This window comes from Desarmillaria tabescens (assembly GCF_030435595.1).
Source record: "Desarmillaria tabescens strain CCBAS 213 chromosome Unknown EV420scaffold_19, whole genome shotgun sequence".
NCBI lineage: Eukaryota > Fungi > Basidiomycota > Agaricomycetes > Agaricales > Physalacriaceae > Desarmillaria > Desarmillaria tabescens.
In genome coordinates, this window is record NW_026848318.1 from 580,159 (window position 1) to 603,943 (window position 23,785).

The window sequence follows — 23,785 nt, forward strand, 5'->3', positions numbered from 1 at the left end:
CTGCACTCTTGGAAAATCCGTGCGAGTCTTGAAATTTGAAAGCCAAAGCAATGCATAAAGGGTGGTATTCTGGGGAGGTTCAAGTATATCATGACGAACTACGAAAACGTCAGGGTTACTGTTCTCTGAGAATGTATGACGTCAAGGCAAGCGGAATATAGGAAGGAAGGAAGGAAGGAGATTTTATTAGTCGTAGGTGCTCCTGAACAGAAACGTAACGACGTCCGTACTACAGTTAGATAAGAGATGACGCAAGATATAGGTAAGTAAACAGATTTCATACTGGAACTTTGAATCCCTTCTCCTTCCAAATCTCTTCAATGCGAAGGAGGCTATCCACGGCATCCAGAACCGTCTTCTCCCATGGAATGAACGACTCCGCCTTCAAACCAAGTACATCTTCGAGCCTCTCCCAATTCAACGGGAGCGTGTACGAAGGCCATTCCGGCGCATGACTCCCATCTGCGAGACGGTCCTTGAGTTCTGGGCGCTCCTTCGCGATGATATCAAGGGCATCTTTGTATGAAGACTCGTACAGGGAGCAGATAGCCAATCTCTTCCGTCCTACCTCAGAGGATGGCCGAGATTCCAATGCAAGAACATGTGCTCTCGCGGAATCACGGACATCGATGGCGCCGGGTAGAGTGAGAAAAGCGGTGTGGGACCGTCGGAGAAGCGCATAGAAAGATTCATTAGTAGACAAGGCGCTGAGATTCGGCTCAGATATAAGGAGCTCGAAGCCTGGCGCAAAAGGTCCGAAGTTGAAAGGTGGACCAACTATATGATTATCTGAGTTCCGATCAGAGTGTACATGACGCTGAACTTACCAAGTGTGATATCGATCTCGGGATGACTCTCTGCAAACTCAACAACGGCCATGTCGGAGTATTTCTTTTCGGCCACATATACATGGAACGGCGACCCAGAAGCTATAGCTTCCTCCTTGGTGATAGGATTCCAGTCTATGAGTCATTTGATAAGAATGCATAGCTCAGGAATGCAAAAAAACCGACCGTCTACACCAAATGGCCCTATCGGAAAAGGATATGTCACAATAGAACTTGTAGCAACAACCCTAGGTATTTTGGCCCTTACGGCCTCGCGCATGATATGGAGAGAGCCCTCAATACTAATCTGTAACGTCGCGCATGTCGGTATCCGACTCGGTGTGTCAAGCACAGACCACTCACCCGAAAAGCCGTCTCTGGATCAACCCGACCTGGTAGAGGGGCTGCAGAATGAATGATAGCGTCAACTCCTAAGGGGATATAAGAATGGACAAGCATCAATATCGCACAAATGAGCTCACCTTTTAGATGCTGACTTAAATCGCCCGAGGAGACATCGGCAACTTCAACAACCTCGAAGTTTTTGCTGTAGTTTACTGAGAGAGCTTTCTTCAGGATGTCGACTTTAGGTCCTCGAGCCGCGCTGATACAGGACGAAAGTTACTAGAAGGGAGAAGCATTAAATTGTGTACGATACGCACGCCCTAACAGAGTAGCCCTTATCCAGCAATTGGGTCAGGATGTGGAATCCGATGAAACCTGTCCCGCCGGTGACCTATTCAATGTATGAGATATACGACCACTCGGGGGATATCAATCAGGTGGGGAGCGCTCACAAAGATCAGTTTTGAACTAGAAGACATGATAGTTGATGAAAATGTAATGGAGACATGCTCTCTTATAGATCAACTAAGAGCACGATGACGAAAACGAAGGCCAACGGGCTGACGTACATATCTATATCCGCTTTGAAACAATACAGATACTTTATTTATTTCGTGTCTGCTATGGAGTTGCCAAGAATTGAACTTTGTCATATCGATAAATTTTTCTTTCTCAGCGCACCATGGCCTTTACACTGGGGAGAGATATCGAAGTTTCAGTTTCAGACAACCCCAGAATCGCATTTTTAGGGCTCTGTTTTCATTGCCAAGTGGTAGAAACTTGTGAACGATACCGAGTTATATCTTTCCGTCAATTTGGGTTGAGGCGGATGAGGTAAAGGTATTTCCTGTATTTCCTCAGGAACCTCATGACAAGGAATAATCACCGAAATAAACCGGCACATTTGTAAGGACGTAGATAAAGACAGATAAGCAGTCCGGCGACCAACGGTAAGGTCGGGGCTGGGCGGTATCTATATGACAAATGAGACCTGTTATTTATTAGGGAGAAAAGGGGCCCAAGCTCCAAATTTCAACGCAAAATAAACGTGCGTCCATGAAGACAGAAACGAATGAGGCGCTGGAAGAGATAAACAAGACTCTGCAAGACTGCCCTGAAAATGCAGAGACGAGATGGACCGTGAGAGAATCATCGCAGGTTGACCGGTTCCTTCAATACCAGGAGGCTCCGGCTCCGAATCCCGAACGTGGCTCCACTCGTTCCTGTCATCTTCTGAGCCTGTACTGGCGTCCTCCATGAATTTTAATGCCTGTGTCCTGTTGGAACTGTTAGAATCGCGGGGCCGTTCTCAAACGAAGTGAGTGGCAAAAAAGGGTTTACATCTGTGGCAAACGCGACATGGGGACTAACTACAAAATATACCAGCTTATATACTACGAAATCCCCTCGGAAATAAGCAACACGTAAGTAGATCGCTACGAGAACCCAGACGGCGACTGACTGTCGTGCCATGAGAAGCTCGAATATCTCACAGGAACGAGGCGGCGAATTGAGCAAGAGGAAAGGTAAAGTATGCATTGCAAACGCGATGGTGTACGCTATGGCTTTTGTACACGGCAATTTTATCTATTGAAAGCCGCGGGTCATCAGCAACAAATTCATATAGCTTGATGTAAGAATCATATCGAGAATATTCAAGAGTATAGGGGGGAGGGGTTAGCAAACGTAATCATCAGTGTCTCCGTCTAGTAATCAGATCATGCGCGAGATTTTATTCACAACGATTACTGAGTACGAGAATGAGGATGGTGCACTCATAACTACCTGTTACAACCAGACGAAGCTTACCCTAAAGGGTAGATCAGTGTTTCTTGCAACTTCTTCGAGACTTCTTCCTTCGTCGACCCTACGGAACACAGCAATGCTACCATCTCCAGCTACACCACCTGCGATCAGATACTCTGAGTCCTCGCCACCAATTCCATCGTACGAATCTGATCCAAGCCGGTGTACACTTGGCTAACGAGCTCCAGCTTTCCCTCAACGTACCGGAAGATCGCGATCGTGTCACCGCGTTCGTCAACCTCCCCCATGTTCCTATTCGATACGTAAATGTACTGTACGGAGAACTTTGCTGAGATTTTAGGAATGAGAAGCTCAGCAGCAGCAAAAGACGCGTTAACAGGCGAGTCTGGAGGCACGATGAAGACATTAGCGAGAAGTGCGGCAGTCTTGGTAGAAAGGGAAGGGATCTTCTGAACCGTAAGCGTAGATGTGGTTTCGTGTAGAGTAAATAACAAGTCACCTTCGGAAGATATGATGAGTTCTCAGAGTATCGGAAGCATCGTCAGATTAACTGACCTTCAACCGCTATATGCCTCGGCCCAGATCCCGTAGGCTGGGTAATTGACCCGACGATGCTCCAGTTTCCGGGAGACCCAATCTCCTTGAGCCGCCAGACGGTGTCACCCCCTTGCATACGAGATTAGCGTGGATCGTACCGTAGGGATAGAATTAACCTTACCAAGTCAGGAACTAGGACCTCACTTCCGTACTCCAGTGCCATGTGAGGATTGGATGCGCCCCCATTAGGGACGGGGAATGGTATAATGCCGGCGGCATCATCAAAGTCCAGTGGTGTATCTGTCGTGGGAATAATGCGCCCGTTGGCGCTCGCGTAGTTCGTGACAGCGACCTGTCCTGTGGAGAGCCCAACTGCGAAAGCGGGAGTGTCGCCGCCGGACGAGACTGTTTCGACTGCCTCAGAGAGTACTCCATCTGGGGTGACTGTGAAAGATTGCACGGCTCCTTCGGTATTTTCGTTTGTCGCGCTGCATCACACGATCAATGAAGTTTACTAATAGTACAAAGGGTCAAAGCGCTTCATGGGCGGCCACACAGACAAACAGTTGTTGTAAGGGCTGACATACCCAAAATCGTTGACGGAAATGCCACGCTATCACCGGTTATCAGCTATGGGATCACGGAGAGAAAAGAAACACAAGCTCACAAGGCCAGGATTTGAGGCATTATGCCTTGGTGATATCCGCACGTTGATTGAGGACTGTTAACTTCAGCGTCAGGACGGTTCTCGGACCGACAGAAAAGAAGGAGGAACAAAGGCGGTAAGGGGACGCGTAATCAGTGGAGCAAGACGCGCGGGCAACGCCAAGTCGACCTGGAAGACCTCAAAATAAATACTAGTATATCTAGAGCCTATAACAGAGCGCGAAAGAATCAAACTTGTGTAGCAGCTTACTAATTATCAGTTTATTTTTAGCACGCGAGCCAGAAGTCTTGTGAATGTTAAAAGTAGTCTTCGAAAGTTTGACTGACACTAGTTACTGTTGCCTTTTATTCAGTTTAACGCGTCAGATCTCAGAATTATGGACAGTAAGCGCTTCGCGATAAGCAAGAAGTGTAACAATTGCCCTGAGAACTTAGCATAAAGATACAGAGCAGGATGGCCTGTGGTTCATCATGATTACAGTGACCTACATTTGGAGAGCATAACCACGAACTTGAACGTCTCGCAACCTGTTTGGACCGTCTCGACTACCTCCGAAAGTACACCATTTGGCGTGAGTCGCGTGACTGCGAGTGAAGCGCCTCGGAAATCTCGTCCGCGCTGTTATCGTATGATCAATGAAGTTCATTGTAGTATCTGTTGGCTATCGAACGCTCAGTATCTAAGAGAAAATGTCTGGATAAACGTACAGTTGGATATAAGTGTGGTCCCAGGTTGACCTGTGTTTGAAAGCCTACCAGCATGTCAAGGTTGAAAGAACACGATGGACCGTGGGAGTTCATCGGAGTTAATCCTATCGGCAAAACCCTGTGATGTAAGCATCAGATCCGACTCCGATCAGCCAACGCGCCTAAGCATTGACTTGCTCTACAACTTGACGACAACCGTAATTCTCAATATGGCTGATCAACGGTGACTGTCCTCGTCTCTCCGTGATATAATCCCACTGACGCGGATACTATTTACCAGCTCTCTTGCATTTTCTTCCCGTCGTCATTCACTAGGAAGTGGCACCACCGTGCCAACAACGATCACCTTCAACGATCTGACTGATCGATGGGGACGGAAGGATTTTTCAGATACTATACTGGCAACGGTTCCACTGGAAATTTTTATCGAGGTGCAGAACTTGATTTGACGCCCCGAAGTGACACTCAGTGGCACAGATATTCTCGTACCTTGACCCTGTCGACCTTCTACGACTCGCAAGGACGACACAACAGTTTTCGAAATTTTTACTGAGTCGCTCTGTTGACAGTATACGATTGTGGCGTGCCGCTAGAGCGCGTATATTCGGTCCAGTTGATCTGCTGGGGATGAGTGAACCTCATTATGCAGATCTAGTGTTTGAACGACACTGTAACGTGCGTATACTGCGTAGTGCAAATTATCATCTAAAAGTAAGATGATGAAAGTATTGTGCGTCAGACGTAGAGTCAGAGATCGTGTGGCGAGCCTTTAAGCGCGCGTGCAGAGCTTGCATGCAGAATCTGTAAGTGTGTGCTAGCTTTGTCACGCTCTTTTTTCCCTAATATACTTGCTCCAAAGTCATGTAGATTTCACGACCTTACTCACCCACGACAAAACTTCTGCACTTCGTCAACTAGTGGAAAATAGAACCCAGCTTCCCTTTATGGGAAGCCGATGGGTCCCATTCAAAGCTGGTGAACTCTGTTCGTATTTTGTAGGAATAAACTTATTCTTGTCGTTGTCCTAGACGTCCAAGGCTTTTACGGGTATTTCTTGCCTGATATGGTACAATACGCCCGCGAATATGATTCTTTGGGCGGGGACAAACAAGCTATTCGCCGCTGGGTACGCAAGACTACTCAAGAATATGACCAGCGCCAGCGAGTACGGCGAACAGGCATCTATATCATCATAACATAACTAACTCGATCCCTCGTGCATCATAGCTAGTTCGCATGGCCCGCGGCTGGTTCTTCGATCAAGAAGAAGCGCGAAAGGCTTCCCAGACAAGGAAAATAATCGAAGAACGTATCCTTCAGTGAGTGAGGATGTCGTCTTATTTCCTCACACTGATACCTTTTACTAGCGTGTATGAAAGGCTGATTTCACTCGGCTGGCAGGACGAGCTCGGTTTGATGCGCACTGACTCCATAGAGAGGCACACGCTAGTAAACAGGCCAAATGAACTTACCGATGAAGGTCTGTTGTTCTTTTAGTTGAAGACCACTGCACTTACGCTTGATCTTAAATCAGAGTGGTCTACCATGGAGCCTGTTCTTGTTGCGCTTCTCCAACGGCATAGAGACGAGCGTTTGGTCTCTGAACGTTTTAGCGTGGTCCGATTTATCTTGACAGACACTCTGAAAAGATATCTTATCACGAAATTAGCGACTTTGGCGCCTGATTGGGTAACCCTCGCGTCTACAGACGAATTCAGAAGGATTGTTTCCGCACCTCTCGATGTGCGGCTGACGGACAACAATTTTGCTCCAGCGATTGCTAGACTTCCGGAGATAATTTCTCGTTGGAAATCACAACAAAAAGCAAATTATTTGGGTATGCTCCGACAGACGACGCAAGAAAAGGTTGGAGGCTCAGATCTTTATCTGGTCACGAGCACTTTCCAGTGTCAGGCGTGTAGACAGCCAGTCATGTATCCGAAGGCCCTTGTTCACGAATGTATCGAAATGTCAAATCGCAGGTCGCAATGTCCTTCTTGGGGACAAGATTTCCCGTGGCTTAACCCACCGTCCTGGATTCGTTTTGACCCCAAAGCATCTGATGCTGCGCGGTCTATGGTGACTGCTTGTGGGTTTGACCCCTCGGTCGCCACTTACACGCAGATGAATCTCCTACATCCATTATTGGAATGCCTTGGTATCCACAATGCCGACATAAGACCAATTATGCGGTGGCAGCAAATGGTGTGTGACCTCCACGTTCCTATGTCTTATCTATTATCTTGCTCATCTATCGTCAAAGCTCGTACACGCTACTCATCATGTGAAGGCGGCGCAAGGATTTCGTTTGGTCGAGGGTGATGACAAGGATGAAGCCGAAAGACTTGAAAGCCTGTTGGACTTCGACTGGCATGAATTCTACAGGGAAGAAGCAGTGAACTACTTCGAGTGCCTTATTTGCTCTGCAGTATGCGAATCGCCGATGCTTAGAGGGCATATGAAGACAGTGTGAGTAGGTCGTTAGTGGACTAGACCGCGTTAAACTTAAGCTTCCCTACCAGCCATCCAGGCTGTACTGTAGCCGAAATGGCATCGAGAAGTGTCCATGTCGCGGACGCTTCCTTTCCCGTTCCATATATCACCCTTCCGCGTACGGTTCCTAGGGGCAGGCGTCGACGGGGCGGTTGAGCACGATTTAGAGATTCATCGTAAAAAGTGCTTACTATGCTCACTGTGTAAAATACAGATAGTTCTTTGTCAACCTTGTTACACGGGACCATCTTTCTGCTTCCCGCTGAGCGATCCGCGGCACCTGACTCCGTCTCCGTCTCCGTCTCCGTCTAGTAGACTCTGCGCCTGTGGCGCCAACGGCCTTTTCTTCTGCTCAAATTTGATCCATGCTAGGAAGGTCGCCCCGGCGACATAAGAATGTCTACGTGATGAAACGCAGTAGCCGTCGTAGACTATTGCGCGAGGGAACGCAGGCCTGGGCTGCCGCTCAGTCAATTGAGCGGCTCAAACGGCCAAGTTACCATGTTGCGCGAGGGTGGCGGCGGTGTGCGACATTTGTAGTCGGAAACAATATTTCGGCGCAAGTTATGACACGGACAACCGAAATACGAAGCTAGAGCTCTCAGGAGAGAATGCTCACTTGTTAACCGGTCTCTTTCTTTACATGCTTTTTTTACCACGGTGCAGGTTGGAATAGGATAGAATCCGACATGGACGGAAGGTACTCGGGCACACGAGGGCAGTCCCACAATGTTAAGTTCCTAAACTGCGCGTAAATTATAACTGCCGAGCTGCAATACCGTCGTCGTTATCCCACCAGATCCTGTTACCGTGCGGGTCTGAAAATTACAAGATGGCCCTTTTCATTCTTCCTCGGTACCGTCATTCAGGGAGCACGACAGCCTCGCGGATGTGTTGCGAGTTTCTCCGTGGAAATGGACACCGAATAATTCACATCTGGAAGGGGCTGGTGCGCACGGTGAGGTCAAATCATTCATCCGTCATAGGGTTCCCTGAAGTTCCTGCTTGGTTCCTGCAATGAGGACGCTCGACACCTTCGCGGCCCCTTGTGTAGATCCCTCGTATTGTCGCCGTCCTAACCTTGATACCAGGAGACGAGGGTCACCCAATTACAATGGCTTGGCTAAGCTGGCTTCCATCATCCAATATATGTGAGCATATGATTTTTCGAAGGGGTTGGGCGAGCGAGAGAGCCCGGTAACCGGCCATCACACGTCTTGCCAATTTGGATTTGGTTCCGACATCTTCAATGTACAACAGCTGTTGTAACTCGTATCTTTACTTGGGATAATCTATAGACTGCCGGCCGTAAAGTCGTCTTGACTCGGGACTACTTGGTGAATTCTTGGACACGTCAGACCTCGAGGCCGTGCAGCATCTGGCTGATCCTTGACACGAAGTCCGAGGCGATTCCTAATCGACTCAAGTCACAACCAATTAATTAAGCGACTTTGCGACCAAAAGCACAGCAGCCATATCTTGGTTCTTTTGTTGTACGTCGCTCTGTCCTGCTAGTGAAGTTGAGGCTCCTTCTCGAAACACCAATGAAAGCGAGCGTTAAGGTCTTTGTTCCCAAAAAGTTGCTGTTGTGATCTAATACCAAAGATGGCATTCTACCCCCGTGGCTATTGCCGTCGCGATCCATCCACAGCAGTTGACTCGGAGTCACCAGTCATAGAAGACAAAAAGATACCTTTACGGTGGATCCTGGAGGCCGTTTTTCGCAGTAATTAAAGATGAATCTATTCGCACCCCTTCAGCTCACGGGGATGGGGATTCCTAGAGATTCGACGCCCCTTCCCGGCTCTTCAGGAGATTTCTGTGACGAGCTTCACCTTCCCATCCATCAACGCCCAGTTTCTGATGGTATACCCGGTTTGACGGTATCGGCTGTTACAGATAACAGATGGAACTCCCTTCCTGGCTATCACTTTCTGTAAACAGCTCCATACTCATCAGTAGCAATAACAATGACTTGCTGCTTGCATTATGTCGCGAGAGCCGGTGATATCTGAAGGCATTCCTTGCCGTAGCTGGGCGCTGATGCCATCTACGATACAACAGCGGTTATGATAGCTGTTCAGCTGCACTGCCTTACAGTCCACCCATTCTTCCACTGTAACACTATAGTAGTAAATGATCGCTTAACCGCTTTATGTAGTAAGTTTATCTTGAATTGAATAGGGCGGTGCCGACGTACGAACCAAGCTAAACATCTGGTATTAAGACCATACCAAAGATATCCAAGTTTTGTATTCCGTTTGTATGCACTAACTACGTACGTGCTATATACAAAACAATGCGCAAGTCAATTACGCATGAATAATAACATAAGGGCGAATAACTGAATAGATAGCATATACGATAGCGACGCACTTTAATATGCATATTGTAAAAGATAATAGAGAAAGATTTAAAGAACGTGTAGTCCATGCGTACAAGGAGAAGTGGAACAAATGACGAAATGTATGAGTACAGCAGATTGAATAACGGCAGACGCCAAAGAGCGTGAGCATAGTAGGTGTGGTGGATAATAAGATAATGCTGAAGCGTGTTCGGCGTATCGGAGATGGATCGGTTAGCGATGCAACCCGAAGTCGACGAGGACAAATTATAAGATAAAGTGAAGGTCGCATGGGTAGGAGATGATCATCTGAGAGGGGATTAGATCGCTGAAGAACTCTGGACAAAAATCAAACATACGATGATCGACGAGGTAAGAGTGTAACCACTCGGCTCGCCTTAACTTCGCGGCCATTTTTTCCAAAGTATCGCTCAGACTGGAAAGACCAATGGAGGGACCCAACAATCCAGTCGGCTAGTCCTTGCACATATATGGCAACTTCGCGATCTATCCGCTCGCCCCAAGACGGAAGCTGGGTTCTGTCGTAGTTAAACCGGTCGATAGCCTGTTTGCACAAGTCTCCCACAAAATCCACGGCGGACTGGAGGTCTAGCCCCTGTTCGTTCATAACAACGGGAATCATGTTGTGGGTATCGCCCTTGGATTGCTCGACATTGTATGAGAAAATATCCTAAAGAGGCATGTCCATCTATCAGGACGCGTGTTCGGATTCAGGTTCGGAGATGAGAACATACGTTAGACCATGTCACTAGATCGTTAGCTGCCTCGCCGAGACCACGGATTAGATCATGGTCCATTACTTCGTCCGGGATATTGAGGTTGTAGGCGTACTCGATCAGAACGAAAGACGTCTTGCACCCTGCAACAAATGTTAGGACGCTGGATTGTTCTGATCTTGAGATAAACGAACCAGATGTGTCTCGCCTAAGGGCAATATAAGATTCGAGATCAGGAATAACTCCTGCCTGCCGATCGTGAGCCTGCTCCGTAACGCTCTGGAAGAAAAAGTCGAAAGTCTCAATAAAGCGTTGCTGCGTTCCTGGAGAAGCCGTCTGTATGAGACGACGCCAGTAGCTAAAAATCATATGTCAGCGCCACGGCGTGTAGAACCGGAAGTGGAATGACATACTCTTTCGTCATCTTGGATACACGAGTGGGAGAATGATAGGAATGTGGGTGGTAGAGGGTGTTGAGAACGACATCCGCCGTTGTCTGGGTCCCGCTTTTGTCCATATCGTCCGAGAGATTGTCCAAATGAAATAGGTATGTGAGAAAGTCGTTGCAGACCCTGAGCTGGGGGCAAGCCGCTCCAGGGTAGCACATCGCGGTAAGCAATCCGCACTTCAAGCCGTGGTAGTTGGCGCGTTTCTGTCCCATCAGGTTGCCGCTCGTGAACAGCCATTTCTTGGTCTCTGATGTGACCTGCTTTCGGTGCCGACTGACACTGATGTCAAAGGTGCAATGCGAGACGAGGTCGGGTAGGATGAATTTTGTGGGCATAGGCGTAGGTGCCTGCACGGAAGACGCGACTGACATGGGTGAAAGCAATACAGGAAAGCAAGAAAACTAGTAAAGCGGATAGAAATGAGAAAGGCGGGAAGGAGAAATGGAGGGTGCTGAGGAAGGTGGATAGAAAGAAAGTAATTACTGACCTTTATATGGCCGGTATGTGATCGGGCAGATTCAAATCCGGCCCATACTGGTCACTTTCGGTAGACTTCTATTTTGGAACTATACCTTCCTGCCTCCCTCGTTTTACGAGAAAGGTACAGAGCCGAGAATTAGCTCCCGATCCGAAAATATCGACTTGCCTGCAGAAGCATTTTGACTCCAGTGCTGAAGGGGAAAGCAGTAATCATTACCGAAACCATTAGGCGACTAGGTCTGGAAGTGAAAATTCACAGAGATCCAGTAGATCGACCAGACAAATGAATAGCATTAGGGTTGACGCGGTCCAGAGATCCAGGACTGACGGAAGATCTTCTACCCTGACTCTTGAGCTGCAACATGTACCATGCCGCCGCGCAGTTAGGTGCCCGTACCTGTTACAGTAGCCGCGTTGCGATGCGCGCCAGTTGCTCCGTAGGCACAGCAGCACCATTTGCTTTGTCATGGAGAACATGGAGAAATACCATATGTTGACGAAGCAATAAAGGCAAAACAGTTATCGCAACTGCGACGGGAAACATGATAGACGTGCAAACAATTGATTCCGCGCCTGAATGTGACGGTCACCAACCCGTCTTCCTACTCTTCCCAGGCCCACGATTGGTCACGTCAACACTTGCCTTATTCGGTTCAACCGTTTTTGCGGGGAGGCTGGCGGGGGTGGCGCATTGCAAGGATCCTCACCTTGCACTCGTGAACACGATGTGGAATGCAGAGCTACCATGACATACCCAGCCACAATGATTGCATTTTTACCCCAGTCAACTCGCCATAGATCGCGAAAAAAACAGAACAAGCGGTAACTAAAGCACAATCGCCGCTCACCCGTTGTGTGAAAAACTCTGCTCTGCTTGGGCATCAGTATGCAATGGAGGCCGTTTTTCCCGTGCCAATCGTGTCATTCTCGGCAATGCGGGGCGGGTCTTACCAATATTCCTCGGATCGTGTTCGCGCTCGCGATTCTGTCCATCAGACGAGGCGCTTCACATCCTGAAGGTGCCCTAGTAATAGTAAAGTCTCGTTGAGCTGACAGAGAAACAAATACTGTGGATGTGCTCCAGGTACTAGCAGAAGAAGTCGGTCAATGCTGCGGCTTCGCGTGCTTTGACTCAATGACCATACTTCGGCTAGATTCACCGGATCCATTCCATTATGCTTTCTATACGCTGAAGAATGACTTTTAGGTCGTTCGACGACGGCGCTTAGAGCCAGCGGACGTACGCCCACCGGGAAAACACCCGGTATTTCACCGGAAAGCAATATTCCACGTCGCCCGGGGCGGCCTATGGCAGTCCTAAGGCGTCACATAAACGTAACTCGATGATCCGTCTACCCGCCCCATCCATGTCGCCGTGTGGTGCGGAATATTCCGCCCTTTTACCAGCTGGCTTTACGGAAGAAATCATCTAAACCCGTAAGAAATGACCTGCACTGCAGGCGAACGCGAGACACTGATGCTGTTGAATGAAAAGGTGCCTGACGTGTACGAGATAAACTCTATCATCACCGATTCTTCCTCCACTGCAACAGGTTTGGCGGGGAGCCACATATGCATCGGGAATGGTATACTCGGCATGATAGTTGAAGCGCAGGTTGCTCACTACCGTTGGGCTCGACATCCAGAGACCATGAGCATCTCATTCAATCTCGAACTCGGAATCGGACAAATTCAGGTTCCACTCAACTTCCGCTCGATAATGAAATTCTACGCGAAGAAAAAAGCTATGAGCACGTGTAACCAATAATAGTTAGGTTAAAACTTCCCGGGGTTAGAAATAATCATAATCGTTTCGACATACACATTTTCCCTCGGCATGGAGCAGTATGATAGACCCACTTACTTCTGATTGGGACCATCAGTCAGTGATAATGAATAAGATCGATCTTCACATGTGAAGCGCCGAGATTCGGTACCGACGAGACCGCACAGCAGAATGGAAACGGAGAGGCAAGAACAGAACAATCTGAACAGGTGAAGAAAACATATCGGGTCCGTTTCAGGAACGTTCCAGGTAGCTATCGACACAGCCACATTTCATTCCAGTCCTCCCGACACAAAACCAAGAGGAGCCGGCGGCAGACATTTTTGGAAATACCGAGCGCACTTTGCGCAGTATCGAGTCTTGCGCCAACCATCCACTAGTGCTCAGGCTTTTTCGAAAATGCGTCGTTGGCACCTCCCAAGCCTATACAGGACAGAATGATACTGAGACATTTCCGCCGGAATGATGTAATCGCAACATTTGGACCAAAGAGTTTGGTCCTGATTTTGTCCAAATCTGTTCGTTACCGTTGACGACGTCTTTTGCGCTGTGCGCGATGACTACACCTCAAGTAAACCGGAATTCGCTGCCACACAGGTCGTTCGGCGTAGACGAGTCGGCTCTCGACGACGAGAATGATACGCCCCAGCGCGACGGGTCGTCTTTGCGCAGAGTTCTTGGTCGAATTTCGTTTGGCAACAGCATACGTCGACCGAGTTTCGCTTCAAGATTGAGGGCAGCGGCAGAATCACCAGCTCCATCCGAGAGGCCACCGGTGCCCACGGTAATGCAGCCTGCTGGGGAAGTGTATCAGACGCCACTGCCAATACTCTCCATGATTGTTCTATCTATCGTGCGTCGTCGTTTGCATTTTTCCTATTCGTTATCTCATCGCGTTCCGTAGACCATGCTAGGAGAATTCTTATCTGCAAACGTGTCGACGCCGTCTTGTTATTCATGGTTAAAGGCTAGTCAGATCCGGTGTCCGGCTCTGTCGATCTAACGAAGGATTTTAGGCTTCGGTGTGCTCACTGATGAGGCTGAAATCGCTTTTTGGACGGGTGTATTAGGTATAATTCGGTCTTTACTAATGATTCTTGCATTGTAGCTCACTAAATGCTTGTAGTATCAACATTTTTCTTGACTCAGTTCCTCACGTCATTGCTTTGGGTACGTGCTATTCACCAGTGGCGCACTCACCTTCTTGTTCACGGTCCTTGTGCTCCTCCTTTCCTCCAGGCTACCGTAGCTGATAAGCACGGGAGAAGAGCGGTCCTAGTGATATCCCTCCTCGGTAGTGCATTGACTTGTGCCATCTTCGGGACTTGCACCTCTTTGCAACAAGCCATATGCGTAAGGTTATTGCAAGGCATCTTTGCCGGAGCCGTCGGCGTTGCTCGAGGATCTATCTCTTTCGTAACCGATGCAAGTAATGAAGGTAGAGCTTACGCTATCCTGGGGTGCGTCTTCCCGAGACGCCGGTTTGCTATGAAATACAATCTCAACTGTTATGTAGATTTTGCTGGGGGTTTGGTGGTGTGGCGGGGGCCATCATCGGAGGAACTTGTCAGTATTCTACATTCTGCTGATAGCTATCTAACGGTACTTGTTAGTCGAAAGCCCAGCCCTGAAATGGCCCGGAACGTTTGACTCCTTCCCTTTATTCGTAAATTATCCATATCTCCTACCGTGTGCAATGGCGGCGGCGATCACCTTTACAGGTCCGTTTATTTTTTCCCTTGGCGTGTGCAGGCACCTCATGACCGTACTCGTTTTCAGGTTCCGTCCTCGCGTGTTTCCTGGGCCCCGATGGCGGGCCTAGGGAAGGGGCTATTCGCCTCATGCCTGAGAAGGTTGATATGCACCCACCAATCCCAGAGGAAGAATCCATACCACCGAGTCCGATCTTCGATGACGAGGATCAACAGCCCACTACACTTACAGGGTCTATCCGGAAAAAACTTTCCCAAAAGCTTTCCGGCTACTTTGCCTCTCGAGTATATGATGCACAAGATAGAAATACCTTGAACGGTAGTTCGTCCGCAGCTCCGCAACCCCCTGTACCTCTGGCTGCGGGACCGAGACTATCAAGAACTGCATCCAGGACAAGCCGCATTAATGGGTCAGCTTATGGGTACGGTAGCTATAGGAACAGGCTGGCAAGCAATGCAACAACGACTGTGAGAGCAAGACATGGCAGCATGGCAAGTACCTTGCGGCGAAGACGAGGAAGTAATTTCGACGGAAATCGAGAATCACAAGCTAGCGAAAGTAATGACCTTAATTTTGCCCAAAGATTACTTATGGCCAACGAGAATGCGGTCACGAACATTGCGGATCTGTGGGTCGCTGCTGCGATGAATGTCGATAACGAAGATCCATTCGAAAGCGACACTGAGATGGGATCTGACGAGGATTCCGGGGAGGAGGCTCTGGACGTGGAAGAAAACGTGGAGCGTGTTCCTGTTGATGACGGTGCTACACCTGCACATGTTATCTCGACGCCGACGCCCCGTAGTCGTCGAGCTTCCAGTAATACGACACCTATTGCGCGTCGATCTTCTAACGCACGCGGGACTATCCGGCCTCTTCGACTTGGTTCCCCTCGCCTTCCTTCCAGTCCTTGGCCTATTCCTGAGCGCCAGGCTTCGTTTTCTCAGCTACTAGAGGGTACACACATATCCCGTCGATTCTCCAACGCGCCTTCCATCTTCGCTCATCCTGGCGTTAAACCCCCGGCTGCTGTTTTGGATGCACAGCAATTACTTTCTTCAGATGCCGAGACTGCTGGGCCTGATTCACTCGCGCCAATCGCGGAATCGAGAAGGGTGTCGCAGATTAACGACCAAGTTGACGTGGAGTCCCTAGCCGAGAAACCAGCTTCATTGTCGTCTCAATTGCCCGTTATGATTATTGTGCAGTACGGGCTGCTAGCGCTTCATTCTACAACGCACGATCAGGTCTTCATGTCGTATCTTGTAACGTGAGTCATCAGATGGGTAAATTAAGGAGTGATGTATGGTAACTTATTGTTCGGACAGCGATTATGACTCTGGAGGCCTGAATCTCAACGCTGGGCACTTTGCACAGCTTAGTTGAGTGTACAGTTCCTCGAGGTCCATTCCAGGCTGACGTATCCCCGACAGTTGCGTTGATGTGTCTCTGCCAGATTGCATACCAGTTTTACCTCTATCCGTACGTTACCGTTGTGTTAGAGTGACCCTCGGACTGATTGTATATTCATATAGCAATATTGGGTGGGTTTCATCATGTCTTGGAGTCAACCAGCCAGGTACTGATCAACCATAGGCCGCCGCGAGGACGGTTCTCCCATCTAGCCATGTTTCAACTTGGTTCCTTGTTCTTCATCCCATCTTATCTTACGGTCGTACTTTATCGTGTACCGTTCGCTAGTGAAGAGAATGACGGCAACTTCATATTGATGACGGGACTTGCCATTAGCACGTAGGTTATAAGTCGAACTTAAGATCTACCGTTTTGGCTAATGAAGTGTTTCTAGTGCTTTACGGTTCTGCGGTTCCACCTTTGCGTACACGGCGGTATCTATCCTGTTGAATTATAGTACGCATCATTCTGTCAACGCCATTTTTAACTGACCGATGAATGTGTTTTAGTGACGCCACCGAGTGCCGTCGGGTACGCCAATGGTATAGCGCAGAGTATAGTCAGTCTTGCCCGGTGTTTAGGCCCTGTCTTGGGCGGATATGTGCGTTTTTTCCCTCTGTTAGTCTACATTCCGTAACAAGATGCTGATATGTCTCTTAGCTCTGGTCTGTAAGTATCGAGGGAAATCCTAATGGGTATCCCCTTGGTTTCATTGTGTGTGCTGGCGCATGCGCATTGGCATTGTTGCATAGTATGCTTATTCGATGAACGCTTCCAACCGTGTAGAAGTTTCTTCTTTCATTAATACTGTATTAACGCGTATAGATCTCAGTTCATGATCGACATGATCCCAGATCATCACCTACATGGTACCATACATATCCACAAGCTTTGGGACTTATGCTAGTAATACTTCTCCACCCGGACTGTTGTTACGACCTAAATTATATTGCTTCTACTTCGATTCTTTCCCTTCTGGCTAATTGTAGATGTCTCGTTGTGTTATGATCATTCCGTCGCTACGTGATCGTCGCTCCAGTGAATTGTCTCAAAGCCCAAGCGTAACGCCATTATGGCTCACTGCAGGGGTATAAAATTATTAATTCCTTTCCTTCTGCAGCACTGATCCCTGACCAATAATTTGGTCAATATGCTATCTACAAAATACATAAAAAATATATAGTACTACAACCCATATCATCGTTTTAAGCTGCCGCCTTGATAATGTCCGCGGCCTGCAAAGAGATTTCATTGAGCTTTCAAGGATCATGAATCTGTAGGTTAGCACTGACCTTCTCCGCCATAGCGTAGATAGTCGTGTGAGGGTGAGAGGCAATGTGGACAGGAATGATCGAGGCGTCGGCCTAGGGAATAGCGCGAAGCGGCCATGAGATTTGTAAATCGAGGCTACGAATTGCTATGCTTACCACCCGCAAGTTCTTAGTACCGTAGACCTTCACGTTAGCATCCACGACGCCTCCATCCTCTTTAGGGAGCATTGAGGCGGTTCCAATAGGATGGTAGACAGTCATGCCGGTGCTCCGCACGTAGTCCTGGAGCTGCTCATCGGACTTTATGTCCTTCCCGGGAGCAATCTCGCCTTTGACAACTGTGCTGAGAACGTCCGATTTGATAAGTTTACGAGCGAACTTGAGACCCTCGGCGAGGATCTGAACGTCGATATCCTCCTCGAACATGTGAGGGTCAATCTCCGGTGGCGCGTAAGGGTCCGAAGAGTTGATGTGTACTGTGCCACGAGAGAACGGGTGCGCAGCGGCAAGCAACCAGGAAACATAGTGTTTTCCCGGCTCGGGCATTGTAGTCCCAGTTGGCATATATCCATTGAATGTTGCAAATCTGGAGTTCATAGCACATGTCGTCAAAAAGATGGTAAAAAAACCATGTGGAAAGTAAACGTACTCCAAGTCAGGGATATTGTCACGTTTGAGCCACTCTGCTTGTGCCTTGAAAGTCGGGTTAGAAGAATCGTTGGCGATCTTATCCGCTTTTGTTGTGATCTCCTCCACGGATTCCTCAGACATGTAAGTCTGAGCTGAGATGAATGAGTAAAGACCGGGTCCGTTAGAAGTCAATCGGCCCTGTTTCTTCTCTTGACTAAAAAATTCGCCATTATGACGGAGCTTTTACAGACGAACGAAAATTTACTCACTATAGTTGGAATTCTAACGCAGCTTGCTGTGGGTCCATCATCATATCCATCGATTCATATTTGGGATCAATCTCGGCAATGAAAGCGGAGGTATAATGGTCCTGGCGAAAGGTCAGACCATGCAATGCCCGTACGAGGATGACGCAAACCTGATAGTTGTTTCCGACGCCGGGGAGGTCGAGTACAACGGGAATGTTATGTACTTCTAAGATCTTTTTATCACCGATGCCCGACAGTTCTAGTAACTGCGGTGTCTTCATGGTACCTGATCGAATCTTGAGTACGAGAATGAAGGAAAGCGTCACCTATGCGTACCTAGTGTCAGGATGACTTCCTTGTTGGCGGACACGGTGAGCAACTCCCCGCCCTTAGAGTACTCGATACCAGTAGCGATGATCTCGCCCGAAGATTCATCGGTCTTCAAAAGAATGCGTGTCGCTTCTGCGCCAGTGATCAATGTTAAGTTACTCCTATGTTTGTTCGGGCCGTAATATTCCTGTGGCGTTCCGTCAATACCGAAACGCGATCAGTGACCAAGCAAATCTTACAGAAGCCGCCGAACTACGGACACAATGCTCTGGGTGGACAGATAGTTGCATTGGGTAAACACCACCACTGTAACCATCGTACTAAAGAAAAAATTTGAAATACTTAGTCGTGGGGTCGAAAGGTACGATAACAACAAAAACTCACGTATTCGGTGTTAAGGGGGACCCCGACAGAAGCAAATCCGTCGATGAGAGGCTTGAGAATATTACTGGACCACCTAGAGAGTGTCCTGTGAATAGGTCCACTTGAACCGTGCATTTCAGGGTTGAACTTGATCCCAGTCTCGGCTGATTGTTTCTCTGTGATTGTGAAAGTCTCGGACTGGCGGATGACAACGTTAACGGATGTAATGCAGCCGGAACGACAGCATACCTTCTTGAAATAGGGAATCAGGTTTTTCCAATTCCATCCAGTCGCGCCCAACGTTTCAAACGCTGGGTTTAGCGTCCTTAGTATACGATTGTGATCATGGCACTCCAAGCTCACCATCGTATTCAGCAATATTACCCCTGAAATTTCGTTCAGCTCAATAGCACTCTACGAAAAAGTCGGAGAGACTTACTTTCCGAGCGCGACGATGTTTGTCTGATGACAAGGCATCAGTCTAGGCCAATCTGCAATTTACATTGACAATTAACTCACAGTACCACATCCACCGACGACCTTTCCCCTGGAGCGATGCGTCAGACCCCCAAAATTAATTATCAGAATCATATAACTTACCTAGGGAGCCAGAGACTACGCCCTTTCGCGCCAGGCTGGGGTGTAGTGTACATCTTCCAGTCCATGTCAGAAGGACCTCTCAGATGCATAGCCGCCATTCCTTCAAGAAGACGCGTCAGAAGCTGCACGCTGTCGGGAGGAGGAAGAACGGTACCAGGAATGAGAACATCAGGACGACTTGACTGATCCTCTCCAGCTTCGATGACGCCGACAGAGACGTTGGAATCCTCGGCTAAGCGAGTGGCAATAACCAGGCCGGCGGTACCGCCGCCCACGACGACGTAGTCAAAGGACACTGGGGCGGACATGGATAAATCCGTTAGGTGGCAGGTATAGACTTGGTTGGCGTAAAGGCCAAGTTGGAACCAATAGAATCATCTACGGAGACGTTATATGGGTTCTAGGAAGACACTACGATAAACATTTCATAACACATGGAGTACAAGGGGATATATGAACGAACCTGTGGAACATCATCCATATGCACCCAGGGACATCACCGGCATTGGGAATTCAGGCTGATGTCAGGACTGAGTTTTGAGGGACTTTGCGGGATTCCCTTAGTTTCTCCTGTAGGTTCTTCGAATTCTGAACAAACACGTGTTTCCGCTCACGATTGTGGTAACAACTGGCAGGACTTCTCAGGACATCTGCATTTGACTCGTAAGCTTGAATCGGACAAATGGTTCTTTAGGTGGCCCGGTCTGCCATTTGACGTCGTGTAATTCATGATGATGGCGATGATGATACTGGTCGCAAGATCTGTTCGCGGAGTCCCATCCTGGGAACCATTTCGCTTAATCTTTTTTTTTGAGTGGGCCAACGAGAGCATGGATAAATATATAAGACTCGAGCGGAGCGCTTAAAATTGGGACGTACCGAAGATCTGGGAGGCATAATGAAACCGCCTGTTGTGGTTTAGAGCTTTTCGTAGCCACTCAGAAGTAAGTAATTATTGGCCGCCCTGCGAAAGAGACATCCCCTCTAAGTATAAGGCGGACAGGGCTGGCTTCCCCTGGACGTCTGGAAGACACTCGGCCGCGCAAATTGTCAACAGGGAAATGGTTCTTTATGGTAGGAGCAACCCAAGAGTACGGTGACGGGAAGGGGCCACCACAGACTAGTAGCGACATCAAGAACGAGAGCAAGAACGAAACGAGAGGCTACATCATGCGACATCTGAATGGTTCTTTCACGGCATGAATGAGTTTCCGTTCTCGCCGCGACAACATATTAGCTGGGAAGTCTATCTCCCATGATCCTATCTTCACTGGCACTAAGTCAGCAGAAGGCGTGGAGACAAGTTCCGTTATTTCAGCATTGGCATCAGAAGACTCTTCGCAGCCGAATCACAGTCACAGACACGTTATGGTTGATGGAGGCAAATCTAGGCAAATTTGAGGGGACGCACCACTCAGTCGGGGCTTTTGGTCAACACCCCACAACAACCGCCAAAACATTTCCAATACAATCGGCAATTTCCCTGTCCTTCGCCGAAGTGCTGCGACAACGCAAAAAACGAAGTTTCATGCTCTCAAGAGGCGTATCGACGGACCCCCTTTATGGGATGGCGCGATTACAGCAGCGCAGACGTCCCGGCGATAAGAAATTCTGACGAATTATGACCCTAGGCAACAAAGTAGGGCATCACAGAATATAGAATCATGACCACTCATGCCCTCAGGGTCCGTAAACAAGGTACCCCATTTGGGGCTGTCAACTTCGGATTTCCATTTGCAGGGCGTCTTAAGTATCGGTGTTAACGACATATTCCTGATGTTACCTGTCGTTTAATCAGCGGGCCCATCTTATTCCCAACTTATAGGTCTACCACCACCTTGACCTCTCTCTGTGTCCACCATGGCCGATACCGCCATACCAGTTATCATAGGTCTCCCCCAGCCCTTTGGGGTGTTCTTGATTGGTATGTCCTTTTACTCGCGCTGAAACGCGTCGCTGGCTAATATCTTTGTTAGCCATCTGGATATCACTGGTATTGTTCGGAATCATCGTGGTCCAGGTATGTGTCTCTGACATTGGGACACGAGTAGGTATTGACGGCCTTTACAGACATGGAACTACTTCAGTTCGTTTCCCGAGTGAGTGTCGGACGACTTCTCTTGCCGTCGCAGTCAGGAATCCTGACATTCTGGGGGTACAGCGATCCTCTCTGGCAGCGCGTCTACGTCGGATCCATCTTTACGGTTGATTTCCTGTGCTCGTTCTTTATCCTTTGGTGGTAAATGGTTTTCCTCTTTGCGGTGGTTATCTGCTCAGTTCCTGTGCAGGATGTATGACCTGCTGATCAACGACTGGGGCAACATTGAACCATACAATCTTATCCACTGGGGTACGTGCCTTCTCCCTCGTCTTCTCTCTATGTTCTCATACGATGTTCAAATCTATTTCAATAGCTCTCATAACAGGTAGGTAACCCGTGACGGGACTTCAGAAAATTTTTTCATTCAGTTCTGAATGCGTGTCATTGCCTCCAGATCCTCTATTCGAGGTAAGCGCGGATATCAGTTTGACATTGTCGGAACAGTGACTAACATGTTGGTTCTAGGGCCTCATTGGACCCATGGTACAGGCGTACTACGCATGGAGAATTCATGTGATATCTGGGACATGGTGGTTGAGTGGGCTCGTCATGTTATGCTCCCTCATGGCAGTCGGTACGTTCAAAACGTCGCTAGCAGTTTTTTGAGTTTAATTTGACATCTTAGGCGGTGGACTTGCTGGTACTAACGCTGCGGCCACGTTGAAGACCTTCCAAAACCTTGCCGAAGCGAAGGTTGTTGTCATATTCTGGCTCCTGCCGCCGGCCGTCGCAGATATCATCATCGCCTTCTCACTCACGTACTATCTGCGCCAACACAAAGGAAGATTCGAGGCGAGTGACAAGGTCTTGGATAGGATCATTCGCAGTATGTCCATTCTATGCTTCCTCCCTTCGTGTGGTTAAGTTCGTATTTCTTCGTGTTACAGTGACCGTCCAAAATGGTAAGAAGCTCGCTCATTTGTCGGAGAAATCTTTGTGGCGCCTAACAACTGTGAATCGGCAGGTCTCTTGACAGCTGTTATTGCCGTTATCGACATCATTATGTACTTCACAGTTGTAAGTTCGCATTTGATATATTTTCTTCCTCTTCGGTTCCTGATAATCGCCTGCTTATTTTATAGACCACTCCTTACCACATTGGCAAGTATCTTTACGAACTTTCATCTCTTCGCGTCCTAACATTCTCATTAGCCTTCACATTCATTTTGCCTAAACTCTACGCCAACACGGTACTCTCGTCATTGAACTCCCGTACTTCGATTCGGCGCGACCTCAGCAACCGATCCGATGGTCATGGCCTGTCTTCGGGTGGCGTCTCTGCAGTAAGTCTCTGACAACCTCTGTTCCTGTCTGCTCGTAATTGATTTATATCTTTCCCTTAGCTACATCGCACTCAAGCATCCGGAGTAAGTATTATATTCACTGTACAGAACGCATGTTCCTGACGCTGGGCTTAGGTCATTGTTACGGTCGAGACTCATGAAATGCAAGATACTGTGAAGCGCAACGTGGAATGGGACCACACATCTGCAGATACCAAGGTCTGAAAGGACTTATCACCTTTTCGGAATGCCAGGATACCAATGTCACGGTGCATCTCGTTAAAAAAAGAATGTTGTACTTCACTTTAGACTCTGGAAGGTGGTCCTGTGGGTGGGCTGGGCTGGATAAAGGGAATGCCCAATTTGTAGACTTCCCTGATTTCGGCCCTTGTTGATTTATCACTAGTTCCTGAACATTTTCTCTTCACATATATATGTGTACGCAAAATGACTTGTCTTGTATAAACTCCTTGCTATCTTGTTGCTCCATGTACACGCTACGGTCGTTATTGTATTTATGGTGGTTGATTCCAATACCATACATCATTTGGAAGCGCTGGCGTTCAATTCGTATCGAAACCATCATGGGCCTGGCGCGCAGCAATTTTCCTGGTCCAAGGTAATTAGGTACGGACAATCGTTCATCCCTCCGGGATCGGATCCATTGGAAGGTTCTTGTACTCCATCGAGGTCA

At 48.3% G+C, this 23,785-nt stretch overlaps 7 protein-coding genes across 7 annotated transcripts; 3 read left to right on the forward strand and 4 right to left on the reverse strand.

The window, feature by feature from the left end:
- Positions 1–61: 61 nt before the first annotated feature.
- On the reverse strand, positions 62–1,693 carry EV420DRAFT_1546302 (uncharacterized protein). The gene is made up of 7 exons (XM_060473297.1): positions 1,625–1,693; positions 1,490–1,563; positions 1,310–1,431; positions 1,191–1,258; positions 1,014–1,134; positions 828–962; positions 62–777 (listed from the first exon to the last, which is right to left on the reverse strand). The coding sequence occupies exons 1-7, from the start codon at positions 1,649–1,651 to the stop codon at positions 278–280; spliced, it is 1,047 nt and encodes a 348-aa protein (XP_060330361.1). The 5' UTR covers positions 1,652–1,693; the 3' UTR covers positions 62–277.
- A 1,267-nt stretch (positions 1,694–2,960) lies between these two features.
- On the reverse strand, positions 2,961–4,163 carry EV420DRAFT_1620867 (uncharacterized protein; the record flags this gene model as incomplete). The annotated part of the gene is made up of 5 exons (XM_060475624.1): positions 2,961–3,094; positions 3,124–3,438; positions 3,495–3,605; positions 3,681–3,964; positions 4,144–4,163. 5 exons carry the CDS (start codon positions 4,161–4,163, stop codon positions 2,961–2,963), a joined length of 864 nt encoding a protein of 287 aa, XP_060330362.1.
- A 1,225-nt stretch (positions 4,164–5,388) lies between these two features.
- Positions 5,389–7,631, forward strand: EV420DRAFT_411329 (uncharacterized protein). Its single transcript, XM_060482013.1, has 9 exons — positions 5,389–5,525; positions 5,577–5,653; positions 5,710–5,825; positions 5,879–6,015; positions 6,078–6,169; positions 6,218–6,330; positions 6,385–7,055; positions 7,114–7,319; positions 7,373–7,631. Exons 1-9 carry the CDS (start codon positions 5,478–5,480, stop codon positions 7,497–7,499), a joined length of 1,587 nt encoding a protein of 528 aa, XP_060330363.1. The 5' UTR covers positions 5,389–5,477; the 3' UTR covers positions 7,500–7,631.
- A 2,253-nt stretch (positions 7,632–9,884) lies between these two features.
- EV420DRAFT_411400 (isoprenoid synthase domain-containing protein) lies at positions 9,885–11,540 on the reverse strand. The gene is made up of 5 exons (XM_060482014.1): positions 10,838–11,540; positions 10,619–10,782; positions 10,443–10,567; positions 10,047–10,378; positions 9,885–9,996 (listed from the first exon to the last, which is right to left on the reverse strand). Exons 1-5 carry the CDS (start codon positions 11,242–11,244, stop codon positions 9,993–9,995), a joined length of 1,032 nt encoding a protein of 343 aa, XP_060330364.1. The 5' UTR covers positions 11,245–11,540; the 3' UTR covers positions 9,885–9,992.
- A 2,155-nt stretch (positions 11,541–13,695) lies between these two features.
- On the forward strand, positions 13,696–17,526 carry EV420DRAFT_1683491 (uncharacterized protein; the record flags this gene model as incomplete). Its single annotated transcript, XM_060479245.1, has 15 exons — positions 13,696–13,992; positions 14,044–14,110; positions 14,156–14,209; positions 14,266–14,309; positions 14,379–14,599; positions 14,656–14,705; positions 14,753–14,860; positions 14,919–16,122; positions 16,181–16,233; positions 16,286–16,334; positions 16,388–16,396; positions 16,449–16,604; positions 16,660–16,721; positions 16,775–16,866; positions 16,926–17,526. The coding sequence occupies 15 exons, from the start codon at positions 13,696–13,698 to the stop codon at positions 17,031–17,033; spliced, it is 2,574 nt and encodes an 857-aa protein (XP_060330365.1). The 3' UTR covers positions 17,034–17,526.
- On the reverse strand, positions 17,471–20,015 carry EV420DRAFT_1270763 (alcohol oxidase; the record flags this gene model as incomplete). Its single annotated transcript, XM_060467592.1, has 14 exons — positions 17,471–17,500; positions 17,558–17,629; positions 17,693–18,122; positions 18,186–18,380; positions 18,436–18,536; positions 18,585–18,700; positions 18,751–18,931; positions 18,984–19,064; positions 19,129–19,305; positions 19,357–19,418; positions 19,471–19,509; positions 19,632–19,654; positions 19,708–19,807; positions 19,862–20,015. 14 exons carry the CDS (start codon positions 20,013–20,015, stop codon positions 17,471–17,473), a joined length of 1,761 nt encoding a protein of 586 aa, XP_060330366.1.
- A 1,414-nt stretch (positions 20,016–21,429) lies between these two features.
- On the forward strand, positions 21,430–23,672 carry EV420DRAFT_1546359 (uncharacterized protein). Its single transcript, XM_060473298.1, has 15 exons — positions 21,430–21,631; positions 21,684–21,727; positions 21,778–21,806; positions 21,869–21,946; positions 21,996–22,057; positions 22,122–22,133; positions 22,203–22,216; positions 22,274–22,382; positions 22,434–22,634; positions 22,696–22,710; positions 22,773–22,825; positions 22,891–22,909; positions 22,961–23,091; positions 23,152–23,175; positions 23,227–23,672. The coding sequence occupies exons 1-15, from the start codon at positions 21,568–21,570 to the stop codon at positions 23,314–23,316; spliced, it is 945 nt and encodes a 314-aa protein (XP_060330367.1). The 5' UTR covers positions 21,430–21,567; the 3' UTR covers positions 23,317–23,672.
- Positions 23,673–23,785: the final 113 nt, after the last annotated feature.